Here is an 18,222-nt window from a genome sequence, read left to right as displayed (position 1 = left end):
GATACCTCCCATTTTGCATACAAAAGAGAAAATCTTCGAAGCTGATCGTTTTGTGGAAAGCCTTGAAGAGGCTTACAAGAAGATCAAATATGCCTTGCAAAGAAGTCAGGACAAGCAGAAAAGAGCAGCAGATAAGCACCGCAGGGAATTGGTATTCACAGAAGGTGATTGGGTTTTGCTGCGTTTTCAGAAGGCAAGGCTGAAAATTAAGAAAGGCAAGTAAAGGTTGTACACAAAGCTAAACATGTGTTACTATGGTCCTTTCCAGGTTTCTGAAAAGATAAACGAGGTAGCTTACAAGCTGAAGTTGCCTCCGCATTGGAAGATACATAATGCCTTTCATGTGAGCTTATTAAAGCAATATCATGGAGATATTCCCGAGGACTGAGCTGACAGTATTTATGCTGTGAGACTTCATGATATTGATGCATCTTGACTCTTGATCGCCGAGGATCACATCGATTTTGAGCAGTGTATATGGATGGATGCATGCCTCTCCTAGCCATATTTTCACTGTCTCTATATACTATAGCTGCGGCTTTCTTGTATACTCTTTTATGCTATATTTCATGCTCACTCCTGTGTTTTGGGGCAGCAAACTGTGGTTTGCTGTTTCAAGAGAGGGGTATGTCACGGGGGCGTGAAATTCTAAGTACTTTAATGTACTACAAGACCGTGACAACTTTGGTTTTAAAAGTCCAAGCATGGGCTTAATAATGTGTAATTAAACGCGGCATGGTGCCTAGCACATAAGCGTAATTAATCCCTAGGCCCAAAGGCATTCCAAGGAATTAAAAGAGTGGTTGTTGGGAAATGATGATGTGGCATTTTTAATGGGCCCCCCTAGAGGGCCATGTACCTTCAGTGGCCCCCCTAGAGTTCCAGGTGGCTCTAGTGCCTTCTACATGCTCCTTTGCTATTCCTGGACCTTCCTGGGCCTTCTAAACTTCACATGTGTGGTTTTCTCTCTGATCTTCTCCCTTTGTTGAGATTTTGGACTGGTTTTTCAGCCTCCTTCAGCAGAATTCCGTTTTTCTTCATAACTCCTCACCCATTTGGATTCCTCGACTTCCGTTTGGCCCGATGGCTTCCCCTCTGCCTCCCCTTCGTAGTGATATGCTTTTCCCTCTGTGCGTTTGGTAGAACAGGCAGAGCTGAGCACTTCTTTTGCTGGTCGAATTTGCAAAAGTGGCTTTTTCTGGACCTTTTTGCTTCTACCGCCTCCTGGGCCTCTCCCCTTGCAAAGCTACAGCTTTCTGTTCAATTTCGAGTGGTCCCGTGCGCTGGTTGACTGGTTTTTCTCAGTTTTGGAGGACTTTCCGGCGATGAAACTTCTCCAAAACCTTCTCAATGCATTCCTCTCTGAAGCACACTTCTTTTGAGCCCAAGAACTCCCATTTCTTCACGACAGAAGTGCTTCTTTTCGCATTTTTCAGTGGAATTCTTGCTGGTCGGCTCTTATAAATGCTCTTTCTTCATGCCTTTGCACTCCTCTTTGGCTGAGAATGCAATTATGCATTGGCTACTATGTCCTCTTGGCGATTGAGGACTTGGTTCGAGTTTTCAGGGCTTGGTGAGTTGTGATTTTGCTGCTGCAATTTCTTTTTGCCATAAGCTATTGGTTGGCCTCGTGTGCCGCCTCTTTCTTGGCTCACAGGTGCCCAGGCAGTGCTACATGAGTCATTCTTTGGTTGGGTACTTTGCTGATTTTATTTTGGAGCTTTGAAAAGCTTTGTGAATGCCATCTGGAAACCACTCAAAGAGAGTGCAGCTGGGGTGCAATGTGGTTGCATCTGGACAGCCAATGGAATTGCACTCAGAAAAGAGAATGCCTTTGGATTGAGCCTATAGGTTAAGTGCACTTATGTGATGGTGTTCTATGCTTGAAAGCCTTACGAAGGCTTAGTGAATTGGGGCTGCATGCTCAGTTGCAAGGAAGGTCTCCCAGATGCAACTTGTAATCATTTCGCTGTAAAATATAAAGAAATACCGAAAGGGGCGCCACGGTGTTTGGGGCCAATCGAGTGCACTTGTCTATGTTTGTTGAGTAGGGGCATTCTAGCCTCCATCCCTTTTTCAGTGGTTTTGTTTGTGAACAAATGGGTAAATGCCAAATGGTGATCATGCAATGGTTAATGGTTGTGATATATGCTTTGTGAGCTGTAAATAAGTGCTGGAGTGATTAAAGGTTTAGTTCCACTGCCCTCCGAGTGATTAGAGGCCGGTTTCACATGGTTTACCTCTATCAGAAGCTACCTGGGAATCCGTATACCAGTTGCGGAGAGTGTTTCCAAACTTTATCATTGAGAACGCTGATGCCTAAAGAGGGAAGGAATGTTACGCTCAAGTTGAGGCAACATGACCTCGGAAGGGTCAGTCGACGTTTTCCTTAAAAGGATCAATGTTTGTATTATATTTGTTTGGGCTTCAAGTAAATGGTCAAAAAGGAATTAAGGTCAAGGTCCTTGGTGAGGGTGACATGGCACAAGACTAGGTGGATCTAAGGCTAAGGGGTCTAAATGCATTAAATGTGCCAAGGGGCAAATTATTTCAACGATATCCCAAGAGAGGGGTAAATGATGCATTTAGGAGATGCCCTCAAATGTAGACATGTGGCATACTAGATCCATCTAGGGAATTGTGGGCTTTGGTATTCAGCATGTAGGTACTTCTCACGTGTAGATCTGTGACGAGCAGGCTGAACCAGAGAATGGCTGGGTGGAAATTCAGTGTGCCATCACCTATCAATTTGTATTCGTCTCAAGAGAGAGGTCTTGGTGGAGCTTGTAGCATTTGGTCGTGATATAAAACAACAAGAAGCAAAAAGGCGAATCTATTTGGAGCAGTTCTCAAGCACTCTGGCATGCGAAATCAGCAAGGGCAGCCCTGGACAGGTGGAAAACAGCAACTCGCCTTCCCTCTGGCACTCCTCTAATCTCTAGCAGTCCAATCCTGATGGGCGATTGCACCTGGTAGTTGTTTGGCACTCCAAACACCTGCTGGAAGTGAGTCATCCTGATCTGGTAGCCCTAGAGCAGCCCAAATAGAAGCAAATTTGCAGGAGAACCTGTTTGGCAGCCCCGAAAGGCCTTTGTCAGCTGCAAACTAAGTAGGCAACAGCCCTAGTAGCCCCGGAAACAGCTCTGGAAGCGAGAACATGTTTGGCAGCCTCGAAAGGCCTTTGTCAGAGCGAATTGATTTGTCGACATTGGGCCACAGATGTCGGCGTGAACCAACTCGAGCGGCTTCTTGGTCTATGATGAGGCCTCCTGTGGGAACTTGTCCCTATGTTGCTTGCCTTCCACGCAAGCCCTGCAGACACGATCATTGCCTGCAATCGGTGGAAGTCCATCCACCATCTTTGTCTTTTACATCTCGGAAAGAGTGCCATAGTTGACGTGACCAAACCGCTCATGCCATAATCTGAATCAACCATGGTCCCCGTGCACTAACAGAGCGTTGAGCCGATATAGCCTATGCTCCTTGACACCTTGAGCCACCACCTGTCCATTTGCCTTGGATGTGACAGTGACCTTGCCGTTGTCGAATAAGACCGACATATTGTGCTTGTCCATCTGACTAACTGACAATAGGTTCTTGCACAAATTCGGTACATATAGTACACCGGAAATCAACTCCTCGTTTCCTGCAGTCGTGATGAATGGAATACTGCTGACACCCTTCACAGGGCATGACCGGTTATCCCCAACAGTGACCTTGGAATCGGGATGCGTACCTTCCATGGTTTTGAACCACTCCTTGTTGGACATGTGCTTTGAAGCTCCACTATCCACATACCAACCTTCTTCTCCTTCACTGACTGCATAAGCAGAGCAGTACCCAGTGATGATGAAGAGAGCGCCGGTCATGGCATTTTCCGATTCGCTCCTCCTTGGACTTGGACTCCTTCTTGAGGTCCGCCTTCTTCTTGCGGCACTCTTTAGCAGAATGACCAAGCTTCTCACAGTAGAAGCACTTCATCTGCCTCTTTTATCTCTGCATCTTCGGTCTTGCTTTTGTTCTTGGAGTCTTTAAACTTACCCTTGCCGGGCTTGTCCCTTGCCACCAGAGCCTTCTCGCCCGATTGAGTAAATAATTTTCCCCGAGCCTCTTCCTGCAATAGTAAAGGCCCAAGCTCCTCGAAAGGTAAGACGACTTGGTCCTCTGTCCTGCAGTGACGGTAGTCACGAAACTCTTCAAACTTCGAGATAACTTGTGTAAAATCAACAATGCCTGTTGACTTAAATCTACCTTCTAACCAACAGCCGCGAGCTAGTCCCTTACCACCTTGACTTTCGTCAGATGGTCATGCACATTGTCTACCTTAGTCATGTTCAGATTGTACAATTGATATTGAAGCAACAGAATTCGAGATGTATTGTCAATTTCATACAAATCCTTCAGGATATCCCATGCCTCTACAGACGTCTCGGCTATCTGAATGTGCAGAAGAACAGAGTCTGTCGTGGTCCCAATGATTAATGCTAGGGAGTGGGCATAACTCTCTTCCCAATTCTCATATATACCTTTGTAAGACTAGAATAAGTCCAATCATACAAATTTAGAATTTTTGTTGTTCTAAAGATCAAAAATCTACAAAGAAAATAAAAGAGAAAATGAAAGAGAAGAAAAAAGAGGCAAACAAAAACTTTTATGAAAAACAAAAGGAAGACATACTTAGCAAGCAAAGCAACACTTATGTCGTCATCAGTGCCCAAGCATAAGCAGCTATACTGGGTTTCTAAAGACCCGCGGAGTCTTCCCAATTCTCAAGCTCTTCACCATCCACTGGAATGACCATCTTCCCCTTGCTGTCCAGCAAGTCTTCCGGTTTTGCCTCCACCCCCGTTGTTAGCTTCCACAACTTCCGGGCTACTAGATGGCTCCGGATTTTCATCTTCCAGATCGGGTAGTTCGACCCATCTAGCTTAACTAACTCTCTGAAGTTCAGGATTGTGAATGAGAGGTATCTGGAGGAGGAGGAAGGAAGAGAAGGGCAGTAGAATCTTTGTCCTCCATCCTTGCTGTAATAAAGAACAGTAAACTGAATTTACAGCGGAGAACTTGACCACGTAGCAAACCTGAGTGTCGATAGGAGTCGCCTACTTACTAAGGTACTCCGATCTAGAGCTGTGAACCTACCTCTAATACCAGGTTGGAAATAGAGGATAGAATCACTCACACCTCACTCCCGATCTAGCTCATACAACACTCAGAGAGACGGAGAAAGAGAGAGCCAAAACTCCGTGGGCAGACAAAAGCTCACCGGGTGAGCATGTACAAAAAGCCAAAGGATGCTGTCAAGTGCTGAGCCACTTCTCTCCCTCTGCGCGCTTGCCTGTGTGCGAGGCTATAAGTGCAGGTGATGAGAAAAGTGTGGGGAGGGAGGGGGTTCATATAGGAGGGCAGTCAGCCCCTAGAACTGGCCGACTTTTCCAGTCGTTCCAATCTCTAAAACCGACCCCCAGAAGGGCCTAGATGGCTGCCTTCTGGTCGGTTTTCTGGGCCAACCTTTGGCCTATATAAGGCCCCATATGCAGGGCCTTTTGGGCTGCTGTTGGTTGCTGCTGATGTGCAGTAGATGCCTCCGTATAGGCCTGGTGCAATCCTCCACGCAGGTTTCTGTACCCTCAGCCCTTTTTCCTCTACAGTCTCCTACCCCCTTGTCCCCTCAAAATGGGGGCTCACAGGAGGGGTTGTGACATTTCTAACACTAAAAGCCTCCCTTAGAAAGATGGAAGATCCCAAGCGAGTGTCCACAAGAAGGGAATTTTGAAGGAAGATTTCCATATCAACTTCGAATCACAAAGTCACCGAGCAATTAATTGGAAAGCATTTGAGCACAAAGACGACTTCAAGCGACATCATTAGTCACATCTCCCACTCTAGTCCTTTCTACGTCCGATCAAAGAGCAAGATAAGTGATTTCTTTTGCTTCATATTTCATACACTTAGTATCACCGCCATCCGTTTCTTACTATACACTCAAATTACACTTTTCATCCGTTATTTCTCATACACTTAGTTTCCTTATTTCCCTCTACTCCGCTTTATTTGTATTTATCGCATTATCATGGCAAATCAGCCACAACCACCCACGCTTCAAGAGCAGTTAGACGCACTTCAGGTACACTTGGCCGATGAGCGTGAGTATAGGGAGAGATTGGAAAAGAAAGTCAATGGTAAGAAAAGAAAGAGGCATTCATCCGACGATGATTCCAAAGATGATTCTATTATCAGGACAGTCAAAGCTACACTCAGAGCACAAAATTCGAATAAGGGAAGTAAGATAAGTAGAAAAGCTTTCTCATTTCAAATTTTCAATGGGAAGAAAGATGCACGCACTGTCCAGTCAGCTAGATGATTACTTTTCAGGGGAGAAATTCTTTAAAAAAGATAACTCTGCAAATCATTCAGTTGAGAGTGCTCCACTTTGGTGGAACATCACTAAGCACAGTAAAAGGAGACCAAAATCTTCGAAGTCTTTTCAAAAACTCATCAAGAGAGATTTCCTTCCCTCACACTTCAAAGCAAAAGCCAGACAACAATGGGATACTTTCAGACAATTCGATAAAGAAACGATTTCCACACACACTGATAGGTTTTGGCAAGCATTGATCCAATTACAATCCTTAGAGAAAGTAAGTAAGCGAGATCAACGAAGAAAGTATGTGACAAGTCTAAAATCTAAATTGAGAGCCGAGATTAACATGTTTCATCCTCGTTCACTGAACTCTATGATTTCTCTTGCAATTAATTGTGAGAGGAAGAAAGAAAATCCCAAAGGAAGGGAAAGACTTGGAACGGCCTGTACCCTTCCATAAGAAGAGGAGGTTTAATAAAAAACCCTTCTTTAAATCTAAATTTGGTTTTGTTCCACAAAAGACAGATTCTTCTTTGAAGCCGAACGGTGAAAATTTTCCAAAGAAAGAAATAAGGTGTTTCACGTGCAACAAGGTGGGACATATAGCAACTGAATGTCTTGAAAGAAAGAAGACCCAAACAGCAAAAGTGCATATGATCGAGAACAAAGCGGCCAAGCAAGAGAGAGACACGACACCAAGCCACTCCGAAGGTGGAGGTAAGTATTATTGTCATGCTCTTCTGAAAATGAAAGATTTCATTAATGATAAAGAGGTTGTTATTCTACATGACGATGATAGTACACATGATTTCATTTCGGAAAGAGCTTTAGCAAAGCTAATCCTAGAGTCATTCCCGTGTCACTATAAAGTCAAAGCTGCTTTTACCAAGACAAAGTATAATTGCACTAGAGAAGTCAAGAATCTTGAAATTTCAATCAAACCTTACAAGGATAGACGAGACTTTCTAGTGGCACCCTTACAAGGAGTTGAGATCATCTTAGGAATGCCATGGAGACATCAATATAATCCTAAGATAGATTATGACTCACATCAGATGTGGAGTGAGAAGGACAAACAATAAATATGTCTGAAAGTTCTATGAAAGCTGAAATCAGTCCTTTACTCAACCATACACAAGCCAAGAGAGCAATTAGGAAACGTGAGAAAAGATATTTGATTTTGGTGAATATGGTAACGGCTACTCAACCAAACACTAAGCCTACACACCAAAACTATCTTTCTCAATTTTCTGATTGTTTCTTAGAGGAATTACCACCCGGATTACCATGTTCTCGACCTGAAGATCATAGGATAGAAATCCTACCGGGCAACACTCCACCTTGCAAGGCTCTTTATAGAGTCAACCAACTAGAGCAAAAGGAAAAAAGAAGAATGGAACCTATCGAATGTGCATAGACTACTGTGCACTAAACAAAATCACAGTAAAGAACAAATACCCAATCCCTAGGATTGATGATCTTTTAGACAAATTAAAAGGGACCCAGGTCTTCAGTAAGATTGATCTTAAATCTGGCTATCATCAAGTTCGTATGGTAGAACAGGATATATACAAGACTGCCTTTAGAAATCCAACGGCACATTATGAATTCCTAGTTATGCCTTTTGGGCTAACTAATGCTCCAGCTACTTTCAGTAGAATGATGAATCGAATCTTTCTTAAACATCAAGATTGTGTGGTAGTATTCTTCGATGATATTCTAGTGTTTAGCAAAGACATTAAGGAGCATAAGAAACATCTAAAGTTAGTCTTTTCACTCTTGAAAGAAAATCAATTGTACATAAATCCTGAAAAAGAGTAATTTCTTTCAAAATCAAAAAGAGTGTTTGGGTCACATAGTATCCGCCGATGGGATTCGAGTAGATCCAAAGAAGATTGAATGCATAGTCACATGGCCTAAACCCCGAGACATACACGAATTAAGATCATTCTTGGGATTTTGTAGCTTTTATAGGAAGTTTGTCAAGAATTTCGCATTCATTGCACATCCATTGACAGATCTTCTTAGAAAAGCTAAGCATTTCTTATGGACTGAGTGTCAAGATAAATCTTTTGCAGCTTTGAAAGAAGCTCTCACACAAGCTCCTGTGTTGCAACTACCAGATTTCTCTAAACCATCCTTTGTAGTTGTAACCGATGCTAGAGGACATGGAATTGGAGCCGTGCTTGCAAGATGGACATCCTATAGCCTATGAGCGCCAAAAATTAAAACCAACGAAATGCAATTATAGTACATATGATAAAGAATTAACCGTTGTTGTGCATGCCTTACGAATGAGGAAACATTATTTGATGGGAGCTGAGTTTCTTATCAAAACCGATTAACAAAGTATCAAGTATTTGTTAACTCAGCCACTAATATCCGATAGGCACATCAAGTGGGCATCATTTATACAGAGTTTTCAGCCCATGATTCAGTATCAACCTCGGCGTTGAAAAAGACATTTGGGCCTTGGAATCATGTATCTACTTGTTGCTGTTCTATGACTCCTGGCAGTCAGGAGAAGGATCGTTTGTTGGTGTGAAGCTGCTGAGTTTCTAGAATCGAATAGGTTGATTCAGCCTTGTTGACAGGCTGGAGTACCTTCAAATCTGCAAAGGATTCACTGTTTTTTTCTAAAGTGACGTCTTGGGAATTTTGATAGTAGGAGTGGGATTCATTCGTGGATTGAGTGCTCTATGTTCTAGGGGATTATTTTCATGAATTAACAACAAGATCTGTGCTGTCTTGTGATTATTTGTTGTGAGAGAGTCTTGTGGTAGTGGTGCCCGGATACCTTGCTCTGAAGTGGTGTAAGTGCTCTAGTCTTGAGAGCCTCACTTGGTGTTCTAATCTACTTGGTTCCCGGCCTCAGTTCATCCATTCCAAGGTGTACTTCGAAAGTGGTGTGATATATTTATTCCTTGAGTTATGTCCTAAAGTACATGAAGTGTTCTTTGGAGTGTTTCAATCTTGTAATGAAGAGAACCTCTCTTGAATAAATCAAGTGTCTTTTATCTGGAAACCTGTCACTTATTTTTTCCCGTTAAATGATTCACTCTTGGATAAAATATCTAAAGTCTTGTTAGTGAGGGAGCATTTCCTTTGGTTGGGAGGAGTGGGTAAGGTCATCGAGCTATTCTAGATTGCTTAGGGGCTCTCCGGTTTTCCCCCTTTTCTTTTATCAACGTCTGTCACAAGGAGACGCACCGGGCAGCTCCACAACACCTATGATTAACAACGCCCACGATTGAAGCTGCTCCAACAAACTTGGCACAAGGTAGCGACCATACGACTACAGCCTAGCCACAAGGCAGCAACATCGACTCAAGCAAAGACCTCGCCATGAACCGTCCGTTCCGCCCGTTTACTTGTTGCTTTCCATCGATCCTCGCCTCCTACGTGATCTTCCCGTCCCGCTGCCCACTTCGTGACCTCCACGTCCTGCTCCTGCTACATGCTACCCCCGTCCAAAACCTGGTGCCCGCTGCGTAATCATCCCATCCGCACCCGTTGCACCGCCCTACACGACATCCTCCCCGCCCTACAAAGCCTCTAAGGTTCCCTGTGCTAGACTAACCTTGGGTTGGGTTGAGTTGGGTTGGGTTGGGTTGGGTTGGGTTGGGTTACTTTGGTTGGGTTTAGTTAGGTTGGTTGGGTTTAGGGTCAGTTAGTTGGGCTAGGTTAGCAGCTTTGAAGACCTGAAATTCGCTCTCACTCATGCACCTGTCTTGGTATGTCTTGATTTTTCGCGTCCGTTCTTTGTGGAGGCAGATGCCAGTGGCAAAGGATTGGGGGCTGTTCTGAGGTAGGAACACGGGGTAATAGCCTTTGAAAGCAGGAAATTTGATGCCAAAGAACTCAATTTCCATGTTTATGATCAGGAGATGCTGGCTATCATGCACGCTTTCAAGAAATGGCACAACTATCTATACGGAAGTAAAATTAATGTGAAAACAGATCATAGGACACTCAGATTCTTCCTCACCAAGCCAAATTTGTCATATAAGCAGAAGAGGTGGTTGGCTGCAGTCCAATCCTATGATTTTGACATTGAGTATAGAAAAGGGGAGGAAAATGTGGTTGCAGATGCCTTGTCCAGGATGTGGGCTTGCAATTTGTCTGCTATCTCTACCATATATTAGGAGTGGATTCATGGCATTCAGGGAGAGTATATGCAGAATTCTAAAGCAGCTCCCATATTTTCAGATTTGCAGAAGCCTTCTTGTCAGGGTCATCCAGATTTCAAATTGCATAATGGGCTGTTGTGGTGCCAAGACAGGATTTCTTTAGTGCCAGACTCAAAATACCGCCAATTGGTTTTGCAAGAAATGCACTCCTCTCCCATGGCTATGAAAGAATCAAGCAGAGCTTTATCTGGGAAGGCATGTGGAGAGATGTGGTTAAATACGTGGCTGAATGCTTGCCTTGCCAACAGAATAAAGTGGACAGCAAATTACCCGCAGGTCTCTTGCAGCCATTACCCATTCCAGAGGGAAAATGGACACACATAGCAATGGAATTCATCACAAGATTGCCTTCTACAAAGAGGGGATGGGACAGCATCTTTGTTGTGGTGGATAGAATGACAAAATAGGCCCATTTCATACCCACTAAGACCCAGTATTCAGCATCACAGGTTGCTTGGCAATTCATTGAACATGTCTTTAAGCATCATGGTTTCCCTCAGGAAATTGTCAGTGACAGAGATGCAAAGTTTATGGGTCACTTTTGGCAGGAGATATTTACAGCAATGGGTACTTTACTCACACCTAGCACTGCTTGCCATCCTAAGACTGATGGACAGTCAGAAAGGGTGAACAAATGGGTGGAGGAATATTTGAGGCATTTTTGTCATGATACTCAGAAGTCTTGGGATAAATGGTTGTCACTTGCTGAATTTTGCTACAACAATACCAAGCATCTCTCCATTGGCATGAGCCCGTTTGAGGCAATGTACGGATGCAAGGTCAGTGACAGAGATGCAAAGTTTATGGGTCACTTTTGGCAGGAGATATTTACAGCAATGGGTACTTTACTCACACCTAGCACTGCTTGCCATCCTAAGACTGATGGACAGTCAGAAAGGGTGAACAAATGGGTGGAGGAATATTTGAGGCATTTTTGTCATGATACTCAGAAGTCTTGGGATAAATGGTTGTCACTTGCTGAATTTTGCTACAACAATACCAAGCATCTCTCCATTGGCATGAGCCCGTTTGAGGCAATGTACGGATGCAAGGTCAAGATGCCTTCTTCAATTGGTGACATGGCTGTGAAAAAACAGCAAGCACGGAATGACTTGGAGAGGATGGATGCCCTTCTACAATTGGCAAAAAGGAATATGCAGGATGCCCAAGCCAAACAGAAGAAATATGCGGATGAACGCAGGAGATATTTGTCTTTCAAAGAGAGAGATTATGTGCATTTGCGTCTCCATAAGAACCGTTATGCCTCGCTGAAAGGTAATACCAACAGAGAGCTTGCTCATAGGTATTACGGTCCTTACAGGATCATCCGTAAGGTTGGAGAGGTAGCATATCAGTTGGAGCTACCCAATACCTCCAAGATCTGTTATGCCTCACTGAAAGGTAATACCAACACAAAGCTTGCTCATAGGTATTACCATCCTTACAGGATCATCTGCAAGGTTGGAGACGTAGCATATCAGTTGGAGCTACCCAGTACCTCCAAGATCCATGATGTTTTCCATGTGTCTTTGCCGAAACCACATGTTGGACAGCATGTCCATGTTCTTCCAGAGTTGCCACCTATGGATGAAGAGGGCCACATCCTTTATGTTCTAGAGCGCATCATGGGTTTCAGAGACCATGTACTCCAAAACAAGGCCTACATAGAGTATCTTATCAAGTGGCGGGGACTCCCTGAGGATGAAAATTCATGGCAGCCACAAAGCATTGTCCAAGACCACCCCTATCTTCTACCAGATTGATTAGTAGTTAATGTTTGCTGCACTTTTGGACAGCCATGCTGTGAAATTTTGAGGGGCAAAATTCTATGGGAAGGGATGGCTGTAATGAAGGGGAAAAAGGGCCAAGTTAGCGGTCCTTTAGGGGGAAAATGTGGAGGGACTATATAAGTCTCCATCCACCCCCTACTATGTTCTTTTTTTATGTGACATCTAATCCTATCTTCTCTCCCTTCCTCCTTTCTGCCTGCCTACACTCACTTACTCTCTCTCTCTCTCTCTCTCTCTCTCTCTCTCTCTTCCCTACTCCCTCTCAATCTCTCCCTCTCTTTCCTACCTCATTCTCTCTCTCCTACCCCTTCTCCTCCCTTCTTCCCCCATCTCTCTTCCCCTTCTGCTAGTCTATCCTCTTCCTCCAAATCTGCCCCTACCCCCCTCTTTTCTACAAGGACTGTGGTTGGAGGCCTATTCCTAGGCGATTGGGGGAGCTGTATGGCTCAGCCTCTAGGGCTGGCTGGTCAAGCCGCTTTTGGCCTTGACCCTGGTCCAATCAAACCGACCCGGCCAAGCTGTCAATTGACTGACCTGGGGTCGGTCATTTGTTGACCCTGCCCTCTCCATTGTTTGGCACTTCTTCTGGAGCATTATACTCCTCTTTTGGTTGTTTCTTCTGCTGTATATACAATTGCCATTGCCTCATCCATGTGTCTACTCTCTCTCCCTCTCTGATGTATGCTTCCACACTGCACTACTCTCACATGGTATCAGATGATTAGGTCGTCCAGGGACCAAGGGAGGGTAGAATTCTAGTGCACTTTTTGAGGGCATTACAGCATAGTTTTAGAGGCATTGAGGTGCTGTTCAGCCCTTGTAGGCCTGATCGACCTGATGCAGCCCATATAGGCAGCTGTTTTGCTTGGTACAAGGGTTGGCTACCCTCCTATAGGTGGCTTGATTAGTTGGCGGCTGTCTAGGACAGCAACCAAGGGCTTCTGAGGTGCGATTGCAGCATCCTTTAAACGCGATCTACAGCAGGGCTTCAAGGTGGCTCTCACAGGCTGTCTGGTACGAGTTCAGGCAAAGGTTCACGGCGTGGACAGGAAAAGGGGTGGAGAGCAAGGTGGCGCGGAGTATTGTTTCAGTGCATGCCCCTCCTACCCTTACCTGCATCGCGCATGGATAAAACCATTGCCTGTGCCTTGCCCAAAATCATTTAGTTCCAGGTGAGCTGTTTATTGTTTCTACCACGATCATCAATAGGAGTACGAGGTTTGGAATAGCTTCATGGGTCCCCCGTGTACGAGTAAGGTGGACAAACTCAATGGCATAAATTATGCCCACTGGAGGCTCAACATCAAAATATGGTTTGTCAATAAAGGCTTGTGGCAGCTTGTCTAGGGCTATGAAGCAAAGCTTGAGCGTCCTAAGAGTTTAATCAATTGGGATGCTAACCGGGAGGACAAGTTTCAGGTGGAACTCAAGGAATACAAGGATCGAGATTCAAAGGCACGTTCAGCTTTGGTCAAGACCATCACCAAGGAGGTTTTAGACACTACAGAGTGCATCTGAGGTTTGTTCTACACTAGAGGACCTCTATGCCAAGGACTCACCTTGCAAGGACAACTATACAATCTTAAGCTCCCCAAAGGGAGTTCTATGCAACCTTTTCTGATGCAGGCCAACATTATACATGATCAGTCATTGGCTGTGGGTACTGCTTTGACTACCAGTCCATTGGCGTCGATCATTCTTACCAACCTTCGGATTACGACATTGTTGCCTGAGCATTAAGGTGACAGGTCACAACATATCAATTGGACTTTGATGCTCCCTTTTCCTAGAGGAGGAATCTCTTCTTATCTCGCAGGGAAAGCTCAGGCTCACTCCAGGTGGCACTTTAGTTGAAGGTGAAGCACTTTCATAAATGCATAAGAAGAAGCGGAGCAAGTGTTACAAATGCAGTAAGCGAGGGCATCTGCTATTGGGGGGGCTGCATCAATCAACCCCTGGGGTCGTCCTATTTTCTGGGTCAGCCTATTAGGCAGGCTATAAATAGCCCTGCCCTCTCCATTGTTTGGCACTTCTTCTGGAGCATTCTACTACTCCTCTTTTGGTTGTTTCCTCTGCTGTATATACAGTTGCCATTGCCTCATTCATGTGTCTATTCTCTCTCCCTCTCTGATGTATGCTTCCATATTGCACCACTCTCACAGCTTTGCCTATGACTATCACAATCTATGGCTCAATGGAAAGGAAATTCAACTTTGCAAAGGAGTAATAGATTAGGTTCACTACAACCGTCTTAAGCTAACCTTCAGGACTGCAGGCATACTGAAGAAGCATATGGACAGAATAACACACAGCTGGAGCGGTGAAAGGGCTGTATAGCTGGAGCAGTGAATGGGCTGTACGGCTGGACTGGAACAGGCTAATGCACAGCACCTGATGAAGTACGACAAATCACTGGATAAATGGCGCAAAACCCCCAGAAAATGGGAGAGCTGCATACAGCATCTGCATGTATAGAATTGAGCAGCGTGCGCCTGAAGAAGTTCTTGGACTGGAATAGCAATGGAATGGCCTCAAATTGACAGCCAAACCACTGCCTGTATATAATGGGGTCTCATAAGCCTAAGAAGTGCTTGGACTGGAATAGCGATGGAATGGCTTGGAATTGAGAACCAATCCACTCTGACAAAGGTGTGGCTGTTGAACAACAAACTTGACATGTACAGCAAAGTTATGAGCAGCAACCTATACCGCTTCCTTTGTATTCACATGTAGCGCTCATTGTGAATCTAAGCCTTTCCCTAATGTGCAGCCAATCTTCTAAGTTCACTACAATTGCCTGCCTACATGACAATATACGGCAAAGATGCGCACATGAGGAAATAGGTTGGGTGAACCGTGCAGGATAAAAGAACAGGCGAAGGGATACTGGAAGGCCAAGAGATACTAGAAGGGAAAAAGAGACAGACAGTAGCGGGAAGCGAAGACAGAGGGAGTGAGAATGGGGGATGAGAGAGAGAACGCTAGCTAGAGTGCTAATGAAGAGGGGTTTTCAGGAAGGGCTATATGCACCCCACATTCTCCCTTTTGCAGAAAATGTATTGATGGCCCTCCTTATTGTCAATCTATCTGGACTCCCCTTCCAGCCTCAATCTCCTTTATTGCTACGTTCATCCCCCACTAGCTTAGTCTAATTTTGCCCCTTCATTACACTCATGGATCAATGATACCATTGGTTGTGTAGTCCCTCCAACTGGCTCCTCACGACTCCTCATGGGTTCTTATAGGCCACTAGTGAGCCGGGATCCCTGTACAAGGGGGTGTTTGCACAGTGGACAGCTGAATTGTATCTCTTTTTAAACGCTTAATCAGAAGTTGCCAATTTTTTCTTAAAAGCGATGGAAATTACCTCTTATATTCTCATCTGCTAATTTTCCTATGAGGCACATTGTTACATTGTGTGAAATAATCGAAGGATAATCCTCTTGTTAGACCTGTACATATATCTTAGATGAATCCAGGAACATGCCCAAACTCATTCTCTAAAAACACAACACATAGTGCAGTGTCAATCTCATGATAGTCACTCATTAGGTTGAGAACCAACTAGCCGTCATCAGCACCCAAAGTGGGTGTAGACCCTAGTATAAACATATGCTCTCACACATACAAATCTACAGACCCACATGTACTTGAGCATCCATTTATACAAAGGACTTCCTACGGAGTTTCTGACGGCACTCCGATGGGAAGGGCAGACTCAGCCGTGAAAAAGGCTAGCACTCAAGAACCCCATACATGCCTCATCTGGTTGAACTTCTATACCAAGCCCATTGTAGATTGCGCACAGTTGGGCCACAACAAATCTCAGTAAACACATTTAACTTTGCATTTTTTCCTGTTTTGTTTCTGATCCCTGGACAGTATGAGGCAGCAACTGTATTTATGCTTTTGAGTTCTCTGATGCAAATAGGAATGAAAAGCAAAAGAGCATGATCATAGTTGCTGTATAGCAATGGAGGCACACGACACATTCCTAAAGTAAAAATGGAATAATCATGTATCAGAGTGGACACTAAATAGCAATGGAGGCACAAGACACCCTCCTAACCCAATATGGAATAATCGTCTATCAGAGTTGTAATTCTCAGATTGGACTGCAAAGATAATGTGCATCGTGTTTCTCACCTCAAAAGCTGATTGGACAAGCTGTAATCCCAATCCTTGTGCATGTACGTGTGCATGTGTTTCAGCTGACTGTTTACGGTGAAGTAAAGCCATTATCTTTTGCCGGGCATGCTTCAACTGCCATAGTCATGCAAAAATGCACAATTTTGTAAAGATGTTTACTTCATTCTTCAACTGCCTCATATTAACACTCTCTGCAGGCAGTTTCTTGTGTCCTGGAAATGTGGGTATTAAATGGCAATACCAGAATATATATAAGTCAAAGAGCTCAAACCTGCTCCTCAAGTTCTGATATTCTTCTTAGTGATGCTTGTTCTGTATGAGCACGCAGTTCGCGCTCCTGTTCTACTCGTTCCATCAACTGGTACCTTAACTCTGCCATTTCTTGTGTCAAGTCTTCTGCTTCTTCTTTAGCCTTCTCCTTTTCCTCCCTTAGTTCATCCTAGTAAGAGTGTGTTGAATAAGTGATACAGACGCAAAAAATCACTATCACATCACAACCATCAAAGCCTGCTGCCTCATAGTACCTTCAATCTGCTAACCATAGCATTCATTCCGGAGAGCTCTTCTATTTTTTTTTGAAGATCGCGAATGGTGTTGTAATCCCTGCTTCTTGCCGCTGAAAGTTTAGCTTCTAAGTCTTGTAGGTCATCTTCACCGATTTCTGAAGCCAAAAATGCCTCTCCAAGGTCCAATAGTGTTTGCAAAAGACCCTGAGACCCTTGCATAAGTCCAGTGTCGGGCCGACAGCTGCTGTCACTGCTACGAGACAGTGGGATTGCATTTTAATACTTCATATATGCAATTCCTAGCAAACTTGAACATGAATCACGTGTACCTTTGTAATAGTTGGGCCATGCTTCAATCAAGCTGCAAACTGCGAGTATAACGTAGCGTGTTATTCCTTGATATTCTAGGAAAGCAAAACCACTACTTAAGCCTAATTGCACCTGAGCAGTGAGAATTCGAGCATTGGGAATGCTGGATCAAAGCACGACCTCCTTCAGGACTGGTTATTACACAACTTTCACCAGTGAGTTGAATTCAACTTTGCATTTTATGTCAGAATTTTTGCGGCTGTCACAACCAACCAACACAAGACGGCGACTTAGGGCTTGGTATAGAAAACCGTACATAAGAGTCGACCCACGCACAAGCTGCCAGAGTGAAACAAGAAAGGACCGGAAGAAGAACGAAAACGAATTAAGTCTAGATAAGAACCATTCCAAGGCTCCACTGTCAGGGCTCAGTAATGGAATCGTTTAGAAAGATTGCAACGAACAAACTGGTGAAAGAGCTGCAATTGGTTGGCCACAGGCATTAGCATTTACCAAGAGCATGAGCTACATCCTGAGTGAAATTTTGAAAATGGCTCGGGGGATGTCTGACGTGGACCAGTGCGGGAGGATGGCAGAAGGCGTCCCCGCACATTTATGATTGGCACATTTATGATTGGCCTACGTTCTAATAGGCTGACAAAGTTTTCATTTGGGGGCAAATTCGCTCTTGATGGATTTTTGCATGGGATTAGTTGGATGCTGATGAGCACACAACACGAAGGGGAGTATAACAACGAGCTAATTTCGTTAGGCTCCGAGCCAAGTTTTGCACATCGGAATTTGGATGTCCAGCAATATCCACATGCATGTGTGTTGTTCAATATGAATTGGTTTCAATATGTTAGTCGTTCATAAATAGCATGGAAATTCTGAGTGACTGAAGTAGTAGAAGG

At 44.3% G+C, this 18,222-nt stretch overlaps 1 protein-coding gene across 3 annotated transcripts in view; it reads right to left on the bottom strand.

Moving 5' to 3' along the window:
* Positions 1–17,959, bottom strand: part of LOC147898893 (uncharacterized) — a 38,275-nt gene extending 20,316 nt beyond the window's left edge. The window contains exons 1-6 of one of the 3 annotated variants that reach the window (XM_087379309.1): positions 17,822–17,959; positions 17,489–17,567; positions 17,329–17,367; positions 17,018–17,249; positions 16,765–16,932; positions 16,491–16,607 (exon numbers count right to left, since the gene is read on the bottom strand). In XM_087379309.1, the coding sequence (XP_087235435.1) occupies positions 16,491–16,607; positions 16,765–16,932; positions 17,018–17,249; positions 17,329–17,348 (537 nt within the window). In that variant the 5' untranslated portion in view covers positions 17,349–17,367; positions 17,489–17,567; positions 17,822–17,959. Of the gene's footprint in view, positions 1–16,490; positions 16,608–16,764; positions 16,933–17,017; positions 17,250–17,328; positions 17,368–17,440; positions 17,568–17,711 lie in introns of all 3 variants that reach the window. The other 2 variants (XM_087379311.1, XM_087379310.1) reach the window with 2 other exon arrangements.
* Between the last annotated feature and the right edge of the window lie 263 nt (positions 17,960–18,222).

The sequence above is a fragment of the Dipteris shenzhenensis genome, chromosome 9 (genome assembly GCF_047967505.1).
Source record: "Dipteris shenzhenensis isolate YYH24624 ecotype China chromosome 9, Dip_SZ_1.0, whole genome shotgun sequence".
NCBI lineage: Eukaryota > Viridiplantae > Streptophyta > Polypodiopsida > Gleicheniales > Dipteridaceae > Dipteris > Dipteris shenzhenensis.
The sequence above is the reverse complement of the archived record's forward strand: the minus strand, read 5'-3'. Positions and strand labels throughout refer to the sequence as shown.